The sequence below is a fragment of the Vipera ursinii genome (genome assembly GCF_947247035.1).
Source record: "Vipera ursinii genome assembly, chromosome: 4".
Classification (NCBI taxonomy): domain Eukaryota; kingdom Metazoa; phylum Chordata; class Lepidosauria; order Squamata; family Viperidae; genus Vipera; species Vipera ursinii.
The window spans coordinates 18,728,674-18,754,839 of NC_139514.1; the positions used below are offsets into that span (position 1 = coordinate 18,728,674).

Here is a 26,166-nt window from a genome sequence, read left to right on the forward strand (position 1 = left end):
TTGTTTCCCAGAATTCCCCAGTCAACATGAATTAGATCATTGCCCCGCCTTCCCAGACATTAGTTGCTGCTGAGAGATTTTATTTATTTTCTGTGTATTCTGTGTATCTTGAGACAGTTGAATGAAAATTATTTCTTCAGTAGCACAATATACATACATCATATGTATATGATGTATGTACATATGTGTAGTTTAATGTATGTACATATGTGTAGTTTAATGTATGTACATATGTGTAGTTTAATGAAGAGAAGGGTGAGGGGTGACATAATAGCAGTGTTCCAATATCTCAGGGGCTGCCACAAAGAAGAGGGAGTCAAGCTATTCTCCAAAGCACCTGAAAGCAGGACAAGAAGCAACAGATGGAAACTAGTCAAGGAGAGAAGCAACCTAGAACTAAGGAGAAACTTCCTGACAGTTAGAACAATTAACCAGTGGAACAACCTGCCTCCAGAGGTGGTGAATGCTCCAACACTGGAGGTTTTTAAGAAGAGACTGGCCAGCCATTTGCCTGAAATGGTATAGGGTTTCCTGCCTGAGCAGGGGGTTGGACTAGATGACCTCCAAGGTCCCTTCCAACTTCTTCTTCTTCTTCTTCTTCTTCTTCTTCTTCTTCTTCTTCTTCTTCTTCTTCTTCTTCTTCTTCTTCTTCTTCTTCTTCTTCTTATTATTATTATTATTATTATTATTATTATTATTATTATTATTATTATCAACCAAACTTGCAAACTGTTCTACAAATTTGGATAACAACTATTTTTAATATGGGAAGTTTTTAACTTGGAAGGCTCATTTAGACTTTAATTAAGCTAAGAAGCTGAATTTGTATTAAGTAACAAATTGGAACGAACAAGAATTCAATTCAGAAGTGTTTCAAGTTTCTTTCTTTCATGCATACTCACATACAGATATATTGTTAAGTAAACATAAAAGAGAAAATAGGCTTGATTTATGTGGCCTCCATTTGCCACTAATTAAAATTTCCAGTAGATTCCCACAAATTGCATCAAATAATTTTGTCCATGGTAATTGCTGCAAGGATATTGTTTGCTCCCTGTTGGAAAGTATACCCAACTCTTTCTGCAGAAGAATTACTAATTAAATTCTGAGATTCTCCTTCAGTTTCTAAAATAATTCTGTGCTTTAAAAGAAAAATCTAATTATTCATTGCATCAAATAATTTTGTCCATGGTAATTGCTGCAAGGATATTGTTTGCTCCCTGTTGGAAAGTATACCCAACTCTTTCTGCAGAAGAATTACTAATTAAATTCTGAGATTCTCCTTCAGTGTCTAAAATAATTCTGTGCTTTAAAAGAAAAATCTAACAGAAATTAATCTAACTTGGAAACCATTTTCGGTTATAAATCTGCATATATCTTAACACAAATTCTTCAACTGCTACGATAGAAATTAATGTAATACTATTTTATTATTTAAACCATATTGAATATTGCTGATGATATTCATATATTGGATTTTAACAATGATTGTGTATTCTTTAAAACAATATAGTATATTCAGTTATTTAAAATCATTTTTATTTTCCTAAAAATGTATAATAAAAATATACAGTGAGGAAGACTTCCACTGGATATAGAAAAACTAGAAAAGACAGAGATAGTATTAGTAATATATATATGTAAAGGAAATGGCAGTCAAACAGCAATATTGGATTATGATTATGGTAAAAAGAAACCATTTTAGGCCAAATTATTTCAAGAATCCTAAACGTTGCACCCCAACACCTTTGAAATGTAAAGGGGAGGACAGAAAGAAAAGAAGAGTCATGAATTAAAAAGATACATTTTTGGTATGCGGTATTTTAAAAATATGCCAATAAATTCCAAATGACTGCAGATAGAGTATTATTTAGCATATCTTACATTTGCTATCATTGGTGCTGGCTGGGAGAACTTCAGCTTGTCAGTAGCAGATAAATGGGCCTGAACCTTGCTTTGATTCATTATCTCTGCTGCAGTAGTTCATCTCCTCAATTGCTAGCAGCAGAAAGAAAGACCAGGCTTTCATTTTCTGTTCCACATTGATTTTTATATTTCCTTTATGTTAGATGCCCTGAGCATAAAGAAAGAAAGACACAATATGAATGTGATCCATTCATTGGGCTAAACAGCTTTAAGGGACCTTTTTTAATCCATGATTTTTCTGGCAATAGGGCACATGATGGAGACACAGAATAACTGCATCCCTCTTTATTTAGTGGTTTGTTAGCTTCTATATTTAAACCACAGATTTTATTTTCCTGGGCTCCAAGATCACTGCAGATGGGGACTGTAGTCAAGAAATTAAAAGACGCTTGCTCCTCGGGAGGAAAGCCATGGCAAATCTAGACAGCACACTAAAAAGCAGAGACATCACCCTGTCAACAAAAGTGCGTATAAGTCAAGGCTATGGTCTTCCCAGTTGCAATGTATGGCAGTGAAAGCTGGACCATACGAAAGGCTGAGCACCAAAGAATTGAGGCCTTTGAACTGTGGTGCTGGAGAAGACTCCTGCGAGTCCCTTGGACTGCAAGGCGATCAAACCGGTCAGTCCTAGAGGAGATCAACCCTAACTGCTCTTTAGAAAGCCAGATCCTGAAGCTGAAACTCAAATACTTTGGCCACCTAATGAGATGGAAGAACTCAATGGAGAAGAGCCTAATGCTGGGAAAGATTGAGGGCAATAGAAGAAGGGGACGACAGAGAATGAGGTGGCTGGATGGAGTCACTGAAGCAGTAGGCGTGAGCCTAAATGGACTCCAGAAGATGGTAGAGGACAGGAAGGCCTGGAGGAACGTTGTCCATAGGGTCGCGATGGGTCGGACAGGACTTCGCTACTAACAACATATTTAAATCCACTAATTTACATTGATGTAAAGATTCACTCGAGCTGAACTAATCACTTTCTTGTTTTATGTCTGTGTCCTTTCCTCAGCAATATTATTGAAGTGGTTTGCCCTTGTTTTCCCCCCCCCAGGGTTTTTTTTTTCAACTTCCCTGTCTGGTTTTTAATCCTTTAATTTCCTGATAGTTTTCCATCCAGGAACTAAGTACCTTAAGATGCCAGTTAGCTTGGGGCTCCAATGGGAGAGGATATCAGTGGTGGTGGTTGATAGATTAACAACAGATCTCACCACTTGCCCCCTCATGCTTCCCCCCCCTTCATCTTTAATTGGGCCGCAGTATTTGGCTTTTTGTATTAACTTATTAATATCTTTTAGCTTATACGGTTTTTAAAAAATCTTACCACAGAGTTCCCCTGTGGTAAGATGGGTGGCCAGTAAATTTTACAAATAAATAAATAAAATAAAGAGATACCACAAAGAGATATCATTTTTGCCAGTCAGCGATGAACTGCAGCTTCATGCCTTCCATGATTTATTTAGTAGAAAAGTATATATGTGAACTTACTTAATTAAGAGGAAGTCATTCAGGGTGGAATATCGAAATATCCAGTGCCCTTATACAGCCTTTTCTTTTTCTGGAATGTTCCATTACCTCCTGTTCTTATTAGAGAGCATGTTCTTTCTTCACTAGGTGTTTTGGATCTCTTCTCCAAGATTTTTTTCTCTCCTCCTTCTCCTTTTTCTCCTCCTCCTTCCCCTTCTCCTCCTCCCCCCCTTTTCCTCCAGTTGTATTTTTGCAACACTTTGCTGTCCTTTCAGTTCTCTTATACCAGACATGTCAAACACAAGGCCTGGGGGCCAGATCCGGCCCGCGAAGTGGTTTCATGCGGCCCGCGAAGCCATCCTGGAAACAGTGAGGGAACGGCCCCCACTGCCTTGGCCCTGGCCCAGAGACCCTCCTTCTGCCAGAGACCCTGAGATCTGTCCCACTCCTGCCCAGGCCCCCATAGGCACCCTTGATGCGAACAATGTAGAGCTGGCCATGCCCACCCAGTAGGCCATACACACTCTAGCCACGCCCACCCAGTAGGCCACGCCCACCCAGACCATACCCACCCGGCTCCCTGAGGGCAATCGCAATGCTGATGTTGCCCTCAATTAAATTGAGTTTGACACCCCTGTCTTATACCTTCTCTTTGAGTGTGGATAATCTCATTTGACTACATGGGAATACGTATTCAGAGAACAAGTTGCTTTACAGGTAGTCCTTCTTATGACTGTAATGGAACCTAGCATTTCCATCATATACCATGAGTGTCACAAGTTGAGGCACCCCCATAATTGATCTAATTTTATGACAAATTTCAGTGGTTGTAAATGTGGGTTTCTGGCAAAAATCATTGTAAATCATGGTCACATGACCGAAGGATTCTGCAAATGGCCATAAGCTCTGTTGCTGAATGCCCAAAATGCAAGCACTTAATTGCAAGGGGTGGGCTGGCCTTTGTAATTTTGAATGGCCGCTAAGTGACTGGTCATGAGTCGAGGACCACGTGTGATTTTTAGAATTTAAAAACAATATCTGAAGGTTGTTGGGAACAGGTTTGTTTTGGTGAAAGTTTGCAACTCGAGAATTCGTAATGTAATCCAACAACTCAAGCAGGGATGATATAATGCTTCTGAGAAGGGAAGTCAGATTCCTTCAAGTATTTGCAGAGTGACAGAATAAATACCGGTAGGTTTCCAAGTTTTAAAAACTTCATTGTGATCTATATTATATATACAACTTCTGTTCACAGAATTCAATAGTGAATGGAGATAACTAATTATTAATATTCTATTTTATACTTTATGTTTTGGAAATTAATCTGTATGCCTCAAACATTTAGAAACAATAGTTTAAAAACTAGAATAAGTTAACTCATAGGGACAGTTTTCCGATGCTTAAGTTGTATTAAGTGTCTGCATTCCATGTCCTCAGATTTTGAGAAGCTTTGCACATAATAAATCTTTATCAAATAATTGAATTTATGATTCTGTTGGTTTAAGAGTCATGAGCATAATTATTTTATTTGTGTGCCTCAAGAGACACTTTAGTTATGTCTGAGTGAATATAAATCGTCTCAATATTCTTCATAGCTATATTGACTAAGTGCTTTGTTTTCAGAAACAATATTATATGACAGCTTGCTTTGTTGTTTTTTTCCTTTCCTTTTCTTTGTTTTGTTTCGAGCAGTAAATAAAAGTTGCTTAACTCACTTAAGTCTATTAAGTAGTTATCTTTAAAGAGGGATATTCAAATAATTTAAAGTGCTGATTGCTTTGTTTTGACAGCTTTACCCATTGACAGATTGGATTGCTGAGAAAATTAGACATGGATCTGGGTTGTGGATATTCAAATGATTTTTGGAACTCAAGTTATTGCCAAAATAGACACTCCTGAAGAACTTTATTTATCAATTCTTAAACTTTTTTCTCCATACTTAAATATTTTGTCCTTATTTAAACATGGAGAGGACACTGCCTCTCTTCTCTGTAGAAGATAGGCAGGCAGACAGTAAACGTTTATGAAATTTGTGATTGTCTTCTTCTGCAGTCACTTTCTATGTCAGCAGCTGAAAATGTAAACTGTCCTAAGGATACCTTTGTACATTTTGTATTTGTGAATATAAGCCTAGTATGGACATTTATAAAAGAATACCAGTTACCATTCCACCAAGATGAGAGAATCCTATCATGAAAGAGTTAATTTCTTCTGCAAGGGCTACCCACTCACTCCCAAATTCTTGCCTCTACTTTCTTGAGAAGAGTAGTGATCCTTTGATAGCTTTGGCCTCCAAAAATACAGTCCTTTCATATCTTAATCACCCAAGAATGTTGTTCAACTTGATGTGAAATATTCTTTTGGTCATTGGGCCATTGGGTCAGTGAGCAGTCTTACTCTGGATTAAGTTATTGATCAACAATTGACAATTTTATCACATTAATTGATTACATTTGTGGCGAGCAAAGACTTTTTGGTCATGAGATTTTTAACACTAGTGCAGTGCAAAAAAGGAACAAAAGCTGAAAGATAAAATGTTCCAGTGTTCTCTGGAATGTTCTTTCCTCAGAATAGTGAGTTTTCCACACCTCTAGTTTATGGAGTAGGGTTTTTTTAATGTAGTATAAAGGCATGGATGATTGAATAGAGAAACTGGAGGTGGTGATAATTGAAAATTGTATCTGAAGGTCCCAATCTCTCACATTTTGGCTGCTTTATGTCTCTGAACTCCAGCTTTAGTTTGGCCTATGTATATTTTCAGAAGAAGTTCTGGGGATATAAATTACTAAACTTCTTGAGATGTTTGAGTTTGCTGGCAATTTTTTATATTTACACTCATTGAAGAAAGAAATTCCAGGAAGCAATCTAGCATATAAAATAGCTCTTTTTGCTCATTTTTAAAAATAGAAGCTTCATCTGGATTTCATACTACTTAATAGATAATCCATTCTATTAGACATCTTTGGCTGGGAAACGAACACTTTAGCCTCCATTAATTGAGTTGAGATCAATTAAAGCAAATGGAAGGATTTCAGATAAATGATCTATTTAGGTACAGCATAACAATTTCTTTCTTTAAAAGATCATAGTAAAAACTGGAAAATATACCCTAAAACTGAACATTAAAACAGCTCAATGATATTTTTTAACAATCTGTTAAATTAAAATGATCATCATAAAAAGATAATTGCAGTTTAGCCAGTGAAATCCTTGGTGGCTTCTCTTTCCAAATAAATCTTGCCAATCCTCCCAAGTAAATTAGATAGGAAATTTCACTAATTCTACTTTATTGTAGTCTGTAAAACAGAAGCTTGCAAGTCTGATGTACAAATCTCTGCAGCCACTTTTAGCCAACCAGTCAACCAGTTCTTCCTAAGTTTCCTTCTCTGACTTTTCAGCCATTAAGAGCTCTTATCTGTTAGAAATCAGCACCCATCCACCCTCCTAGAGAAGGAAATATTTTGGGGGATATTTAAAAAATGCAGAATATTATATTGCCCCAAAGTAATAATGGGAAAAAAAATCTTAGGCAGAACACCAGCCCCCAGTCTCCTTCCCCCAAGCAGACCAGCTTTTAAAAATGCAGATTTGGGGCCACCTATTCATAAGGGACACGGTGGCTCAGTGGGTTAGGACGCTGAGCTTGTCGATCAGAAGGTCGGCAGTTTGGCGGGTCGAATCCCGAGTGCCGCGTAACAGAGTGAGCGCCTGTTACTCGTCCCAGCTTCTGCCAACCTAGCAGTTAGAAAGCATGTAAAAATGCAAGTAGAAAAATAGGGACCACTACAGTGGGAAGGTAACAACGTTCCGTGCGCCTTTGGCGTCTAGTCATGCTGGCCACATGACCATGGAGATGTCCTTGGACAAGCGCTGGCTCTTCGGCTTTGAAACGGAGATGAGCACCGGCCCCTAGAGTCGGAAACGACTAGCACACATGTGTGGGGGAACCTTTACCTTTTACCTTTTATTCATAAGCAAAATGCCTTCAGTCACAGCTCCAGAGAAGCAGGACATGACCTTTAGGACATAATAGGATTAACCCACCACCATTAGAATATCAAAGGGGCACAGTCAAGCTCAGGTCAAAGTATATTGCACAGGAACAGGAACCTCAAAGACAAAACCCCAAAGAATATATAAAAGCCCACCTATCCCAACCCCCTTGGTCAGCTGTCCCAGAATCACATGCTATTGGTTCTGTTTTTCAATAAATTAAGCCTTCCTTCCAAACAGTCTCCATTTTATTTATTCCTCGGTTGGACTGGATTTGATAATTTTTCTTTTAACATATCTAATCAGTCCCTTGGCAGCATCTCTTTCCTTCATCCATCAAGATCATTCTCACAGACCTTTACAATTTTCTCAATAATTTGTTTATCTGAGGAAAACATCTACTTGGAATTAACACGGTATTACCTCTTTTAATATCAATCTTGCCCCACCAAACTTAACAAAATTTTAACGTATCTATTAATATTCAGCATGATCTTTAAAAAAATTTTAGCATGTTGATTTCCACATACGTCGGAATATGTAGTCCTAAATTTGCAATAAATTCTGTGAAATCTGTGTTTTTTACACCTATATTATACCAAACCTTTTTTGAATTTCTGTATCTATTTTTACAAAACACAGGGCAAAACAGGACTGCTCTAATACAAAGTAAGTTATTGATCCAAAATTCCTAACTTAGCATTGTAAGAAGTGGATACTGCTGAGGAGTTTTGAAAAACCGTGTTCCCTTTTCTTAGTTCCAAGCAGTTTACAGAGATAAATTAAGAGAGGAGAGGTCAGCAACCTGAAACAGTGACAGAGCCACTCGGAACCGGTTCCCTCACAAAAGGAAAAACTGGGAGCCGCAAAAAATGTGTGCGCATGCGCGTACATGCGCGCATGTGCAGAACAGGGTTTGATTGAAGAGTGGAGACAAGGCGAGATATGCATCTACCCTGCATATTTGAATCGATTGGTTGAACTTTTTTAGTCCCACTTTTTTTTTTTTTGGACTGCATATGGCAGAGGACTAGGAGCTGTAGGAGACGGCTGAAAGAGCTGCATGTGGCTGCGGAGCTGCGGATTGCAGACCTGTGGTTTAGAAGCACAGTATCTTAGTGCTTTCTCTAAGACTAAGCTGTGGACATTAACAACAAGCTGAAATTAGCCAGCAATCGGAGTCAAGTACTAGAAAGGCTAACATAGTTCTGAATTACATTAGAAGAAGCTTAGTAGAAATGATGCATGACATCCTTATTTCCCTCTCCTCTGCACTGGTGAGATCATTCTTAGAGTATTGTGAAATTAGAGGGACTGCATTTCAGAAGAATATTAACAGACTGGAAGATGTTTTAGAGGAATACAATATGATTATATTTGATACAGGAACTTTGAGGACATGCTGAAGGAACTTGGCATATTGAGTCTGGAGAAAAGAAAATGAGTGGAAACATGTTATCTGTGTTCAGGTACATAAAAAGGGCACTATATGGTCAGGATTTATTTTTTTTATTGCCTTAGAAATTAGGACCAGAAATGATGGTTGTACTTTACAATTGCTTAGATTTTAGACATCTTTTGGAGGAAAGATTTGAACAACACTATGGGTAGTCCTCAACTTATGACAGGTTGCTTAGGGACCATTCAAAGCTACAGTGTAGTCTGAAAAGGGGACTTAAGACTGGATTCAAAGTTCTAAGATCTGAGCCCTCTTTTGGTCAAGTGACTGCAGTTTGTGTGCTTTCAACCAGGCCACATTTATGGCCATTTGCAGAGGCCCATGGTGGCTCAGTGGGTTAGGACGCTGAGCTTGTCGATCAGATGGTCGGCAGTTTGGCGGGTCGAATCCCGAGTGCCGCGTAACAGAGTGAGCGCCTGTTACTTGTCCCAGCTTCTGCCAACCTAGCAGTTTGAAAGCACGTAAAAATGCAAGTAGAAAAATAGGGACCACTACGGTGGGAAGGTAACAGCGTTCCGTGTGCCTTTGGTGTCTAGTCATGCTGGCCACATGACCACGGAGACGTCCTCAGATAAGCGCTGGCTCTTCGGCTTTGAAACAGAGATGAGCACTGGCCCCTAGAGTTGGAAATGACTAGCACGCATGTGCGGGGGAACCTTTACCTTTACCCAGTGCTTTTTTTGTAAAAGAAAAAGGTGCCGGAACTCACACATGTCATATAATAACCCGCCTTGTCTACCCTACAAGGTTCCATCCAAAAAAGGTGCCGGAACTCTGTTCTGAGCGTTCTATGAGAAAAAAAGCCCTGCCTTTACCTTATGGTCACACAGTATTTGATATTTTTGCCAAAAAAGTGGCATTTACTTCTGGTTTCTAGCAAAAATTGCCCCATAGTGAACTATAGGCTTGCTTAATGATGGACACAAAGCGACCAAAAAATTGGGTCAGGTCACTTTATGACTGTCATGACGTAAGACGGAATTAGGTCGCAGGTCAAGGACTACCTGTAGTATAGTTTATAGTTAATTGAATTTGTGGTTGGTTCTTCATTGCTGGAGGTTTCTGAGGAGAGGCTGAGTACTATTTCTCAAGGCTGGTTTAATTGGATTTTCTGCACATTGCAGAGGGTGGAATTAGATGATTCTTGGATGCCTGACACCTCCACAGTGCCATGTTTTGATGATCAACGAAGGCATAAAAACATGCTGAAAAATGGAGTCCAAAGAATTAGCATTCATTTTAGATCAGTTTGGTAACATCAGACTAGAAATCTGGAAACCGAATTCTAGTCCCACTTTAGGCATAAAGCCAGATAGGCAACCTTGGGCCAGTTACTTTTTCTCAGCCCTAGGAAGGAGGCATTGGCAGATCACTTTTGAAAAATTTTGCCAAGTAAGCTACAGGGACCTGTCCAGGGAATCTTCGAGAATCAGAGATGATTGAACAGAAGAGAATGGGTGGATGGGAAGTATCCTTTTAACCATGAACATTTTTGCAGGTTTTTTGATTCTCTTCATCTCTTAAGTTAAAGCCAGCAAAGCTCAGGGTTCTTCCAGTTTTGCAACCTGTCTTGCTGTGGTTGTTAAGTGAATCATGCAGTTGTCAAATGAAGTTTTGTTTTCTGAAGCTCCCTGGGAGGGTAGGAAATAATGATCATGTTACGTTTGGACACTGCAACTATCATAAATGTATGTCAATTGCAAACGCCAGAATTTTTATCACATGACCACGGGGCATTTCCACTTCCACTCCCCCCATCTGCCTCTCTCTTTCCACCTATGCCCTTTTGGCTCTCTGCTACCTTGCATTCTGCTACCCAGTTGACTTTCGCCACCAATTCTGCTCCCACTGCTAAAGAGACATGCCCTGCCTGGCTCCTGGGTTTAGGGGGGGGGTGGCTTTGCATGCTGAAAAAAGAAATAAAGACACACAAAGCAGCTTAAAGAGGTGTTCCAAAATGCCCCTTTGCGCTGTACTCCTGGATCATATGGGGCTGGCTTTGCACTGCCAAAAGAAAACAAAGCCAAAAACACCCTCCCCCCACCCATCTTTTTCCCCCCCGCAGCATAAAGCCAGTTCCACCTCCATCTAGGAGCTCTTTGCAAAATTAGAATGCTAATTTCAGGCTTTCCAATTCTAGTTGATGTGCTCTTATGCAAGCCAATACTGCCTTATAGATAGATTATTTATCACTTCGTGTTAATGGACTGTTCCTTCTTCATGGATATTTCTATAGGTTATCTGGATAGATTATGCTAAATGCTAAAAGATATTGATTTTGTAAAGAGCAAACAGGAAGAGCAATTATTTACACCTAATAATTTATGTTCTGAGGATGGTTACAAACAGAGTTATGAATCTGGACTCAGAAAAATATTAACATAATATGTTGTAATAATATTAACACAATATGTTTTGTACTGCTTTGTACATTAAAAAGACAGCATCATAACATTATGCTCATAGTTAAGTAGTGTGTACAAAGGTTCCAGTTATTCCAACACCCCCATGTATCATCTCTGACCCAGATGGCACCTCTTGTGCACCCATTCACTCTTGTGCATCTTCCCCAACCTTCATGGTGCTTCTTGCACAAGCTCACACAATCTCTATGTAACCTACACAGCACCTCTCACACTTTCTCACATTCTCTCCCCAATTGTCTATTGCCTGCAATCCTGGACTTGCAACTTCCTGCCAGCCTCCCCCCTGACTTTGGTTGTGAGAAGCTGATAGAAATTTGCCTTGCCTAAGAACCATGGGATTCAGTTAATGACTGCAACTGGAATCTCAGAGATTGCCACCTCTACATGAAGTAGCATTTTATTACTGCATCACTTAACAGTCCCAGTTGCTATTGTAAATTGAGGACTATCTGTATATTCAAAGGAAATGCTAAGTTAGCCTCCTGTAATCTTCATCCACCGTGCCTCAAATAGCCTACTACTCATTGTAGCCCAGCTAGAGATGGATAAATCCTCTGGATTGAATTTGCTTGATACATTTTTTTTGAAAAAAAATCTGGGTTGTGCTCTATTTGGGGATCACATATTAAACATTCACACTGTAATTGGTTTTGGACTGTAGTTATAAGATGCTAAAGTAGAAATGAAATCAATCAATATATTATGAAAATGTGTGTTGAGTACAACGTTTCATATATATATTTAATTGCTGAAATTTTAATTACACAGTTTTTCCTATATTTTGCCATAAGTAGATGAATATTTGGATACATGATGGATTTAATGTAAGGTAGATGATAAATTGTTTGGGCATAAATGTGCTATTGCCATTTCACATATTTGTATGTTTTAAAATATGCAGTATTCTCTCTCTCTCTCTCTCTCTCTCTCTCTCTCTCTCTCTCTCTCTCTCTCTCTCTCTCTCTCTCTCTCTCATTTTTTCCTAAATTTCTTAAATATTCTAAGTATTGCTTCAATGTACTTTTTAGATCTCATTTAGTGCAGTTAATGAGTCCCATGAAATGGTTGCATTATTTGAATTCACACTTGACATATTGCTATGGAAAATAGGGCAATTGGTTCCAGCACGATGGAAATAGGCAATGAAAAAAAAATTAAATATAAATTTTATATGTTTATTAAAATGTTACAGTAAAGGATAAAAAGAATATACTTATAATTAAATTTAAAGTTAACAAAATCTCACAGTAGGTATAGAAGGCAAAAATAAAAACAAAAATTCTACTGCAGATTCAGGTATTCCAGCAACTCCTATTTAGTGTTCCCTTGAGCACATTAATGTTCAATTACATCAAATGTTTGCTGTAATGCAGTAATGAGCCTCTTCTTTTTTTTGTTTTCTTCTGATGGAATCTTCCTTTTCTCCATTTTGTACCCATGAAAGCTCACAACATCTAAAACCCCAACCGCAGCATGTATGCACTAGCCTGAAATGTGCATGCATTAGCCTTACATTAACTGAATTTTTAGTTGCATTAAACAGAACTGATATTAAACACTGATGTCAATTTACAGTTCACACTAAATTGCATTAATGAATCTTGCATTAATCATGACCTATCCATAGTGTTTTTGATTTAAGCTCCAACTGTAGGTATTTGCTGCAGACTTAAGATTTTGTCAAAGAAATGCATGCAGTGACATCATGACATCTTAGCATCAGAGTTTGGCATCATGATGTCATGAGGCATGTTTTGTACCTTCCCCCAACACAAGTGCTGAACTTTCAGTCACCTTTTTTATAATGTTGCAGAAGAACATTGCAAATAATTCTACCATTATTTTTTTCCTTCATGAGACAGACATTTGGTTATTCTTATATACTCTAAAATTAATTCATCCATTTTAAGTTGATCAGAATTTTTATAAATGTGGGGTAATAATGTTCAAATTTCGTTTTGTTTTAGTTATACTATAGGAGTTTCTAATTTTAGTAAGTCAACCATGGTAATTATAAAACCTCCCCCATCCTGTTATTCTGATGGACTAGCACTGTTATATAAATTGAGGTTTAAATTTGCATGAAGCAAAATTAGTGGTAACACCTGGTAGTAGATTTCATGTGGAAAATCTGTGAATTCAATATTAAAAACAAATTCCTGTACTGAGTATTGTCTTGTGTTGACTCTCCCATTGCTACTGCTTTGCTACCCGGACTCTAATAAAATAAGCAGAATATATCCCATAAACCTACAGTCTGTGATCCCTGTATAACATTATTTAAAATCCTTACAAAGTGGTAATTTTATATCAGGCTGTAAAAAAAAGACAAAGCCATTATACCAGGAAGCTGTCTGGCAGTCGCAAGGGGAAAAAATAACCTGTGTTACACTTTTTTTATTAAATGTGTCTTCCACTTTTCCTTCAAGAATTTAAGGCAGCATTCTGCCTCTTCTAGTTTTATCCCCACAACAGCCTTGCACAATAAACTGAATGGGGAAAGTGAGACCAAAGGTCACCTGGTAGAATTTCATGGTGAGCTGGGACTTGAATATGGGAAACCCCAGTCCTAATCTAATATTCCCTCCCTCCCTCCCTCCCTGTTGTGATTCAGGGTCAGCCTGTGGGTTCGGCAGTTGGATCGGACAATTCAGAGGAGGAGGAGGGGGGTGTTGGAGACCTTGCTGAGGATAGTATTGAGGCTTCACAGAGCCCTCAGTCAAGCCCCTCCCATCTGGTCATGACGCAGACCCAGCTGTGTGAGCCTGACAGTGTGGATGAAGATGACCCACAGCTGGCCCTGTTCAAGGACGCCCGACGCAGGAGGCAGTCAATCGGGAGTAAACAGAGGAAGGCAAAGGGGCACCTCGGAAGGAGGCAGAGAGAAGCCACGCCCTGAACTGTTTAAAAGGGGAATGTGTGGGAGGGCTGGTTTGCTGAAGGCAACCATTTGAATAGCTCCTGTTTCATGGTTCGTGTTTGGTCTCTTTGCTCTGTTTGCTCTGTTTTATGTTAATAAATTTGGCAGGCTTAGTTCCAGCCTCTTGCCGTTTTGTAAAAGGGGTTGTCCCTGCCTTTTCTGCAGGGCCGGTAGTAGGCTGGTACAGAACACTCTCTCTCCCTCTCTCTCTCTCCCTCCCTCCCTCCCCCCCCTCTCTCTCTCTCCCTCCCTCCCTCCCTCCCTCCCTCCCTCCCTCTCTCTCCTCCCTCCCTCCCTCCCTCCCTCCCTCCCTCTTTCTTAGATATACCACTTTGTTTTAGTCTACATAAATAAATAAATTTTAATATCCAGTACTTTTTATAGTTCACACATTTTTTATTTATTGCATCCATCCAGGGCTCACTAAACTGTAAAATCTGAGCCAGAATTTATGGAAAAGGAAACTCTGCCAATATTTTCTTCTTAATTGTATCAGAGGACAAAAGTGGTAAAGGCAGTGAACGTCTTTACTCAGGCTTGGTACGATTCTGGTTTTTCATGTGAATCAGCTCAAGAATAGCTGAAAGAAGAATCGCAGCTGCATTGCAGAAGACAATGGGGAGACAAGCTTGTTCACAGAATTTTGAATGTTAAAGGAAGTCAAATAAATCCAAGAGGCTGGCAATTAGAGAAAATAAGTTTAGACAGTTATGCATGCATGCAAAGAATATCAAAAATCTACATGCTAGGTTTATGAGATGTAAAAAAAATCAGACCAAGATAAATCACTTCAGAATTTTGTACACCTTTAATATAACATATAAGCTGTACAATTCAGTTGAAAAAGAAACTGAAATCTTTTAGGAGGAAAAATAACAATAGAAAACATACATTAATTCACAGTCTAAGACCAGGTTGGAGACATAGTCTTGCCAACAAATAGCAAAGATGGAGCAGAGGACATGCATATGAAATTTCTCTAGTTGTTTCATGTGCCTTTGGTACAAAGTCTAAGATTCACTTCCATATAGGAGGGAAGGGGTAACCATAACTCTGTAGACTTTTAGCTCTGTGTAGTTATGGATATTGTGTTGATTGGGCACTCAGCACCTATTTGGTATGCTGAACCTAGAGTCAATTTCTTTGTCTAAAGACCCATTGCTTCAGATAATACTTCTCAAGTATTTGAACTCAGACATTTGTCAGCTAGGTGTCAGCTTGGTTCTACAAGGCTTGGTATTTGGCATCATCTTGTAAAGTACTTCAGTCTGGTTCAGGGTGATAGTCAGGCTAAAGAGCATAGCAGCATCTGAACCTTTATTCAGCATTAACTCCAGATTGCTGTCTTTGTATGCCATGAGTGTACAGTCAGCAAAGAGGTTTCTTGAATGACTGTATGGAGGCACTTCATCCATGTATTCCAAGTAGAAAAGTCAAAGGGAGAACTATTTATTTAGTACCTGATGTACACTCTTCCTTCTGACCCTGGACAACATATGACAATGCAAGTGAAGAACAGAGTAAATAGGAATAGGAACACAACCCTGTTTTTGCCCCATTGGAAATGGCATATGCAGCTGATGTTTCACCATTGTAAAGAATCTCTCTTGTCATTTTTTTCAACTGCGCAGTAGAATCAACTCCATAAATTTCCTCAGGGATCCATGATATCTCAGGATGTTCCAGAGAGCCTCCCTCTTTACAATGTCAAATGCCTTTGTCAGGTCAATGAAGACAGAGGGGATTGTTCTGCTCGATGCACTTTTGCCTAGTTTTGCCTCCTGGCAAATATCATGTCTGCTGTACTGAAAACTGCACTGTGCCTCTGGGAGGTTCCTTTCAAAGACAGCTATAAGTTTGTTCAGCAGAATGCAGGCAAAGATATTGTCTGCAGTAGACAGTGAAATAATTTTGTAGTTTCTGCAGACTAATTTGCCTCCCTTATTTTTATAAAGAGCCACAACGAGGGGATCACAAAACTCATTAGGTATCTCCCCTGTAGACCAAATGTCTTCCAAAATATCTTAGAATACAGGTGCCGCAGGGTGTGTGAGGGGGTTGCCATATTGGACTGGTAAGGGCCATGTGTAGGCTTTGGGAAGTGCAGGCAGGCCAATAAGGAGTGCTACAAAGTATGAGATCCCAGGATCTCATACTTCATTGTGGGGTTTCTTGGGAGTAAAGGGGCAGGAATGACTTATAGTAGTGATGCAACATTCCCTCTGTCTTCCCCTCTGACTGTGCTTGTGGGAAGCTATCAGGGAAGATCACAAATGGCAATCGTGTGACTTTGTAATCACAAGCCAGGCATCCAGATGTCTGGATGGTGATCACATGATCGTGGGGATGCTGTGATGGCTGCTACTTCAGCACGATTGTAATTTTAATGGCCGCTGAACAAGTGGTCATAATTCAAGGACTACCTCTGCAACTGGTAGACTGCTTTATTTGAAAATTTTGGGTGGTCTTGCATTTGATGGTGATCCTTGAAAACGTATATTTTAATAATTGTAGTTCTGACTTTCTAAGATGATAAATTCTCTTTGTAACCAAAATCTTGTGTTTGTTATAATCTGTCAAGCTTGGGCTCAGCACTGATCCTGTTCTTGCTTGATTTGAGGCTATTCGTTTTTTAAAGAATTTAATCATCTCACCTAGTAGCTCTAATTAATATCTTACCTCCACAACTCATGGATTTTAATTATTATCAAAAGCAGTGAGCTAAGCTTTGTAGTTTAGCTAACAATTTTGTTACTTTTCCAAAGGAAAATGTTATAAATCTTCAATGCATACTATCTTGCAATATCATAAATGTACAAACTAAAAACTAGTAACTAATGTTCAGTGGTTGTTAATAATAATATAATCAGTACAATTTTAAAAGGAACACATTTTCCCCCTATAGTTTTAAGATATAATAAAATATTCTTAACATGCTGCCCTTATGATGCTTTAAGAAAAGTATAAATCAGTCTCTGATTTCTTCCTTTTTCTGCGGCAAAAGATAAAATCAAAGCTGTATGCCAGAGCAAAACTGACAGGTGAATTTATAGTTTCACAAGAGCCCTCTTGATGAGCCTTGACTGAATAACTAGTTTAAACATATTTGAACTTTGATTGTGTGACCTTGATTTGTTTGATTAATTTGCTCAGGCAGGCAGAAATTTATTTGTTCCAAATTTGCTTAACTATTTCAACTTTAAGCGTATTAGATGAAGAAAACCCTGCTTGAATCTTGGTCTGTCACAACGGCTGTATTGTTTGACAAAACTAATAGGGAATTCTGCTTTAGCAGGATGGAAACATAAGAAATATTCTCCAAAAATAATAGGATCCATACCAGGGCTTTCCAGTTGGTTGATAGTTGATAGTTCTGGTTGATAGTTCTCCCATTGTGACACTGGCTCTCCATTGTCTGAAAGGAAGAAAGTTAAAAATACGTTTGGCAAAGCCAAGTGTTTCAAGGGAGCTCATAAGGCATCAGTGGTCTGCAGGTAAGAGATTATGATTATGAGGACCCAGATTGTTGGAGGCAATTAAGCTGACTTTGTAATAATGCCGCTTGGGGTGTGTGTGAAAGCCCTAACAAGCAGGCATATACATAGAATGAAGGCTACTGCTAAGCTTGTAAGCCGCCCTGAGTCTTCGGAGAAGGGCGGGATATAAATGGAATTAAAATAAAAAATAAATAAATGATTGGGTTTCCTTCTCCGCTTTGACCTAATCAGATGGGCTGTGAATTATATAAGTTGCAGTACTTCCAGCCCCCAGCCCCTCTGTTTGCCTCTGTGTATGTAGGAGAAGGACTTGCAGAACCTGAGGTGGAATTAAAAGAGGAATCAGCCTAGAATCCCTGCATAGCCACAAGTGAACTAAGTCTAATCTCCCTTGAATTCCATTGACTCTTACTAACTCCTAGCAGGTGCTAACTGTTAGTTGAGAAAGATTCTTGTGCAAAATCACGATTAGCAATAAATCAGTTTAATTGGGCCTTCACTGTGGACCTGATCTTTCATGCCTGACAATGTCCCATATATCTGGAGAATACCAGGTTAGGGAAGTAACATTACATCTGCTGATCCCTTGTGTTTTATCATAGAGCTTAATTGTATGTATATAAAATGAGTTCTCAGAATTGAATGATATAACCGCCTTTTTTAAAAAAATCTATTTTATATTAATAGTAATGATAATTCAATTTTTGTTTGCTTTTTTGCTTATATTAGTGTCCTGCTCTTATGATTTAAAAAGTAATAATTTTAACTATTGAATTGTTGAGCATTATTGGAGTAGGAGGAACAAAAATAATTATCAACACCATAATACTTTTAGTAAATTACTAAAGTTCATATCTGGAGGTACATTTTTTTAAAAAAGATAATGAGCAAATTAAACTTTTACAATTCTATTTTATATCTTTCTCTTTCCTTTAAGAGTTAATTTAATTTAATTCCACTTTTTAAATTTTATTCTGAAAAAATGTGCTTTAGAAGGCAGTAAATACTTTTAAAAACAAATGTATCTTTTCACTTATTAGAACCAGAGTTCCAGAAGCTGAGACTATTCTCTTTAATATTACCTCTAACTCAACTCTATTTAGAATTAGTTGGAGGATTTAGCATCTTGGTTTGGTTTTCTTGGACTGTTTCTGAAATGTCTAGACTAATTTTATATCTTCTCTTTATACCCTGTAATATGTTTATCTTATTTCCTCAAATGTACAAATAATTCTAAGATTTGTGAAGGGACTTTTGTGCCAATGAATAGAGCTGGTAATTTTTTTTTTGGTCAAATAAAAATAAAGTATTGTACTTGTCTCTTTTTAATATTAGATCAATTATAGTATGTATTTTGAGATTCTTTAAACAGCACACTGCGTCTTTCAAGTGGCTTAATTTTAAACAATTTGTTTTTTATAGCTTGCTTCCCACCAGTCTTAAGAATCTCATTAATTTACATTTCTGAGTTGTACCCACCTGTTGATGGGATGTCTGCAATTGACTTTCCTTCTTCATCACCCCCTCCAAATTTGGGGATACAAAGAATGGTGCAGAGCAGAGGAATCTACGGGGGTGGGTGGGATGAAAAAGTGAAGATGACAGCGGTGGCTGTGCTGTAGAAGCCCCCTTCATTACATATGTTACGATTTCAGGGATTTCATTATGCAGTTGTGATTACTGTCACAAGTTCTTTGATAACACAGACACACAAACACACCTATGATATTGGGCTAAGGTCTTTATATTTCTTGCTTTCCTCCCTTTTTAAAATTGTAAGATTTCTAGGAAAACTAAGTCTCTTTTTCCAAACTGCAGAATAGTTGTCAAAAATCCATTGTTAATGATGTGACCTGGTATGAAGAAAATCGGGTACAGGATTCTTCTCCTCCCCACTTGCCTGCAGCTGCTTTTATTCCCAATGTTAAAAACAGTTATTGAAACTGGCAGGTTAAAAATTGGATTCCGGAGGGCAAGATAAATTGATTATGTCATTTTCATTAAAGTCCACAAAGAAATGTATTTTTATGCCTTCATCTCTCTTCTCTTATTTTCTTTCCCCTTTTTTTAATGCAAATCATTTTGTAGAGCATGCGACCAATATCCATTTCTCACTTCTGCGATGGATGCAGTGACGTGGGAAATAAGAAATATTTTTCTCCACTTGTTTGATTGAATTGTCCTTGGCTTATGGGAATGAAAGATACTGTTCTTTCCAGTGATTTCAACAAAAGCATTTTGCATGGTTATTTTATTTTATTTTATTTTATTTTTGCATCTTCTGAGGTTGCCCTTGCTTCTTCTCACCTTCTTACCTTCTCATATTTTACATGGACATACAGGTAGTCCCTTGACTTATGACCTCAATTGAGCCCAAAATTTTGTTGCTGAGTGAAACATTTGTTAAGTAACTTTTGCCCCTTTTTATGACCTTTCTTTCCAGAGTTGTTAAGTGAATCATAGCAGTTGTTAAGTTAGTAATATGGTTGTTAAGTGAATCTGGCTTCCCCATTGACTTTGCTTGTCAGACGGTCGCTTGAGTTTTTCCAAATGTGAAATTTGCATTTATGTTTATTTAAATACACAGTGGGTTACAAAATGTAAATATTTTATTTATTCTGAAACCAATTTTAAATATCTGTATCTTGAACTATATGAAAAAGTAAAAAAAAAATCAATGGGCTGTACTTATTTTTAAACATAGTTGTGTGATCCATCCCCTGCTTGTGCAATATGGGGGATGTGTTGGGGTTTTTATTGTGGATTTTATATTATTCTATTGTTTTAGCTCGGGCTCTTATTTAATTCTTTTTTAATTTTTGTAATCTGTATTTTTATATGCGCCCTGTTCACCGCCCTGAGTCCTTCGGGAGAAGGGCGGTATACAAATATAATAATAATTAATAATTAATTAATTAATAATATATTTTAAGAATCAAAATCGTTGGCTAAGATAGTCTGACCCAGCAGGGCTATTCCTATATTTTATGATTAAATAATTTTCACAGGCCACTTCACATGATCTTGATTTTATTCCTCCATTAATACAACCTAGCTTTGCATCACCGTTTTTGGCTGTTGCCTCACTTCTGGCTCATATTTAAGTGATTGTCCATTGGGACTCCAAGATCCCTCTCGTAGTTACTGCCATTGAGCCAGGTTTCATCTAATCTGTACCTGTACATTTGGTACAAATTTTAATTTAATTTAATGAATTTACATTGAACATTTGAAGAGGTTTTTGCATGATCTGAACACATGGGAAAGTAAAGATTTCCCTGTCCAGTTATGTCCGACTGTAGGGCATGGTCATCATCTCTGTTTCTTGGCCAAGGGAGCCAGTGTTGTCCAAAGACATTTTCTATAGTCATATGGCCAGCATGGCTATATGCCAAAGGCACCCAGAACACTGTTAACTTACCACCAAAGTGGTATCTATTAACCAACTTGCATTTGCATGCTTGAAACTGCTGGGTTGGCAGGAGCTGGGGCAAAGAACGGGAGCTCACCCCATTGCACGGCGCTCGGGTCTCCAACCTGGGCTGTTAGCTTTTCAAGTGACAAGCTCAGTGATTTTAACCACTGCATCATTGCACCCCCTCAAACACATGGGAAGCTATGTCTAAATGTGGAAAATCCACACATTCCGTTTAAGATGGCATTACATGCCAGTGAAAAATTGTTTCCCTGGGAGTTTCATGAGAGACTGCCTCAGAGCATTTTCTGAAAACAGTACAGAATCCCTCCACTCACATATAAATACAGACATACGTAAAGAGATAGCCATTAAGGGAGAAAATACATTTGAAGTTTGGCTTTCCATTTTTAATTTCCATTTCAATAATCTAAACTTTTGTTTCCACATTTAGCTGGCCTGAACAGGTACTGGTTATAAATTTAAAACCAATATTGATGAGAACTTGTTTTACAAATTGAAGGGCCTTGTGAGTTTAATAAAAAGTCATTCATTACATTTATTAATTTAGATGTTTTTCCATTTATTAATTTAGACATTTATTATGTTGCCCCTAAGTTATTTCTGTTATATATCTTCTTAGCTATTAAGTAACCTGTATTAATCATAGCAGTTTGAAATAGTATTAATTATGTATGGAACAAACTAGTGTTTATAAATACTATTGGGAAAAAGCTAATGTGGTTGGAAACTGCAAATATTAGAAAATTGTAGATTATAAAAATAATATGTTTCCTTGCAAGCCTTATAATACTCAACATATTTATAGGATGTTATATGTGAAATGTTTGAATGCTTATTGAGAATAAAATCTTATCAAGCAAAAGAGATATCTATAAAACTATTAGATTTTCTCTGGCTCAGTTAAGGTTGCAAAATTGCAGCAGTATTGAGATAGTATCGTTGCCTCATCACAGTCTGATGTATTAATGACTTCAGAAATTTTCCCATTATCTCTTCTTTTTGAGATATCACCACAAAATTTCCTTGTTATCTTCTCTTTTCTTTTTGAGACTTCATATCACACTTTAACATGTATTTCTGAAATTTGCAGGATTAGAAATGTATTTATTTAAAAAAAGGTGAAAGGTAGGGTTTTTTGGTGTTGGTTGAATAATGCTCATTTCAGAACCTTTTATGTTAAAGGCTGTCTTCCATTTTTTTCATCTTTTTTAGGTTACACAGAATGTAAAACTGAAGAAGAAAACAACTAAGACGAAAGAAGCTAAAAAGGTTTTGAAGAGAAATTTTAAAGTAAATACAAAAATTGTATTTACTGAAGATGGAGAGGTAAGATCAAATACAAATAATTTGATTATACTTTTAAGATTTCCTACATTAATACCTTTTTGGAGTGTAGACTAAGGGAATATTACCTTTATTAGCCAAATAGATTTGATTATATTTTAGCTTAATAATACCCCAGACATTTGGTTTTAGATTATTGCAATATCTTATGATTGCTTAAGATTTTATTTCCACCCCCTGGGACAGGGCAGATGTTAGATTGGTAGTGTGTTGAACTATCTATGACTTTATTCTCTGTTCAGTTTTAGATTACAGGTAATCCTCAACCTAAGTGTTTATGGAGATTCTCAATTGTCCAGGGCATGGTTGGCCCAAGGGTGCTTTCTTTCAAAAGGCAACTGGACTTTCTGATTTTGCTAGAAGACATTTCGATTCTTATCCAAGAAATTTCTTCAGTTCTGACTGGTGGAGAATGGAAGAATTTATATTCCTTGCAGTCATATGGTCTTGTTTTGCTATAAGATGTCTTCTAGCAAAACATATATTTTGCCATAAGATGTCTTCTAACAAAACAAGAAAGTCCAGTTCCCTTTTGAAAGAAAGCATGTTTGGAATCCTCAACTTAAAGCCATTCATTCAGTGACCATTCAAAGTTACAAAGGCCCTAAACAAATGATGGTTACAACTGGTCTTCAGAGTTCTGGCTGTCCCAGCACTCAACAGCCATGTTATTATATGTGGGAGCTTGGCAACTGTTTTGCACTTGATGGTTGCCATGCCTTGTAAGCACATAATTGTCATTAGAAAACTTTCTTGATGGCTTCTTAAGAAAGTTAATGGGAAAATTAACAGGGAAGGTCACAGATGGCTGGGTTAACTCCTCCCCTACTATGCATCTTTCTCCAGCCCTTCTGCCCTGACCACTTGTGCACTTGTAAGCACCTGACCTGTACCGTGCCTCTTGTGCACACTCATGCACCCTCCCTGAACCATGCACTCACCTTGATCCATGTGGTGCCAATTGTACATTCTCTCAATAGGAGTCAATGGGAAAGCTAGCAGGATGTTGCAAATGGCAACCACATGATGCTGCACCTAATTACATTACAAGATTTGCTTAATGATGGCTACTAGAAATGCTGGGATTGTCATTGCTAGCAGCCAGGTTGTGTGATATCAGGCTTAACAACCACATCATGGAAATTCCAGTCCTAATTACCATCATCAATGAGGACTACCTGTGCTGAAATTGAATCTTCTGTATTAGTCTTCTTTGACCAGTAATATCTCTGTAATTATATAATCAATCTCAAATATTACATTTTTGAGGAAGATGAGTGAGAAAAAGATGTCTTACAATTCAAGAAATATCTAAATATAATTGGTTATCTGGACACATTTTAACAAGAATTTTTGTCTGAACTTTAATATAAGACTTGCCTTGAAGCCTACCACTTCAAGGCAATACAAGTTCTCTACAAGTTCTCTGAGACCACATGGAGATACTTGTAATTATCTTCATGGATCTCCTGGCAGGGTTGGGCTTAGGGGGTACAGTTTTGCAGAAGTTCTGGTCTTTTCTGTTGAAGAGTATTCAAAAGGTGGTACTTAGAGGCTATTGTTCTACCTCTAAGTCATTGATTGACCTGTGGTATCCCATAGTATTCTATTTTGTCCCCTAAGGTGACTAAAACTATTTCAAAATCTATTTGAAACTACTATTGGAGGTCATTTATAGGAAAAGCCAAGGCAGAGCCTGGGGGTGGAGTCAAGAGAGGAATCAGCCTTGAATCATTATATTTCCACAAGTGATCCAAATCCAGCCCCCCTTGAATTCCATTGCACTTCAAAAGCGCAAATTTAGTGCTGACCATTAATTGACTACTAGATTCTTATGTATAGGTATGAGCAATAAATCAGCTTAACTGGAATTTAAAGTGTGGTCCTGATTCTTCCCACCTGACATTATTTGAATCTTTGGAGTGGCATGCTATCACTATGCTAATGATATGCAGAGTCCCTTGGAGCTGGGCAGCTAAACATTTGAGTAAATAAAGTAAAAAATAAATAATTACTGTTCCTTACTGTCTAACTCCAAGGAAGTAATCCATATACCCTAAGCTCAGTAATGGACTACATGAGAGACACCAAACTACAATTAAATCCAGGCAAAATGCAAGTACTGATGGTAAGGAAAAAGTTGGACTTGGGAACTGAGGTGAATGTCGCTGTCCCCAAAATATAAACTTTGGGAGTGCTGTCTGTCCATTATTACCAATTATTTCTATTAAATACTATTTAAACATTTGTAAGGGAAATTGTTGCGTTCAGAACAGTTGTTTTGTGTTCCAAGCAGCATGTTTTCAGTCAAGTTAGCGTTGTTTTGAAGTAAAATTGGAAATGTTTTGCATGTCCGTAGTTTGGAATAAGTCTGAACTATAATGTATCTGAAATCCAAAAGTATCTTTCCTAGTTTTCATTATTTAATTAATACTTCCGATGAATAACTCTCATAAGCATAATCCACAATCCCACACTAAACTAATAGCAAATATACTGCGGTTCTTTTTGTGTGGGAATTTTAAAACTCCATTGCTACATGCTCATTTTTTACTGGATTGAATGGATTACATAAATAAATGATTCTGAGTGGCATGGTAGGGATGATCTCAGTGGCAAAAATGGTCTATAGTTTTGTAGGAGCTTTTTATCAATATAATCTTCATTTCTCACATCTCTGTTTTCAATAGAACTCAGCCTTATTCTTCCTTGACACCCTTCCCCTCTTTTGATCTGCGTCACTGTTGTCAAGAGTGTAATGAGCCCAATAACATTTCAGTACCTCTGCAAGCAGTACATTACCGCTGGGTACAGGGAAATTACAATTTGCAATGGAGCATTTATGTTAGTTTACAGAAGGATAAGACAAATGCCCTGCTCAAGTCGAAGTCTCACTGCTTTGCCTCTTAGTTCATTGCAATTGCAAAAGCTAATTTGAAACTGAGAGCAATGGATAGTAAGTATGTGAGCTTGATAGAAAGTCGCAACCATTTATTTTCTGCCTGTTTTTCTTTTTTCTAGGAAACTATAATGTGTTTCTCTCACAACCCTTGTCAACTTCTATAATGAGGTCAATGAATTAAAGTTTGTTTTTATGAATGTCTGATAGGGAGTTGAGCAGTATTATGTATGGTCCCGTGGAATGGGTGGTGGTCAAAAAGTCTGATTTTTTCAGCCATTCATGCTTATGATTATGCCACTGTATATTAACAGAAGCTTAAACCACAGTGAGAAATCTTGGGTGTTTGGTAGCTCTCATGTGGAAATGATTCTTTTAACTGTATTGGTGCATATTTCTACATAGCAGTGTTTTCTGTGCCTGAGGTTCATTACTTTTTCTTTAACAAGCAATGTTTACCATTGGTTGTCTCCAGATTCAGTGAATCTTCTTTCTTTGGTATTGTGAGAACTCATTGTTCTTGTCCCATCACTTTTTTGTGTTCCTTTCAAAGGTGTAGCTTCGAGTCTGAAGACTGTGATGCTTCTCACTCCCATCCATACACACACACTGATTTCCAGTGTATACTTGATAGCTCTGAATGATTATCTTTGATTAAACCAACTGTGGTTAGAGATATACTTATATACAAACACATTCTTTTGATTTGAACAAACGCTGTTAGCTGATTTTCCCCTGCTGCTATTGACTTCTGTATTCTCTTGAATTTTTATGATAGTTTTCTCTGGATTGAATTTTT

At 37.7% G+C, this 26,166-nt stretch overlaps 1 protein-coding gene across 1 annotated transcript in view; it reads left to right on the forward strand.

Annotated features, from left to right (window-relative positions):
• The window catches only part of DDX10 (DEAD-box helicase 10), a 164,227-nt gene that overhangs the window by 78,630 nt on the left and 59,431 nt on the right, over positions 1–26,166 (forward strand). The window contains exon 14 of the mRNA XM_083362254.1: positions 22,337–22,450. Coding sequence (XP_083218380.1) covers positions 22,337–22,450 — 114 coding nt within the window. The remainder of the gene's footprint in view (positions 1–22,336; positions 22,451–26,166) is intronic.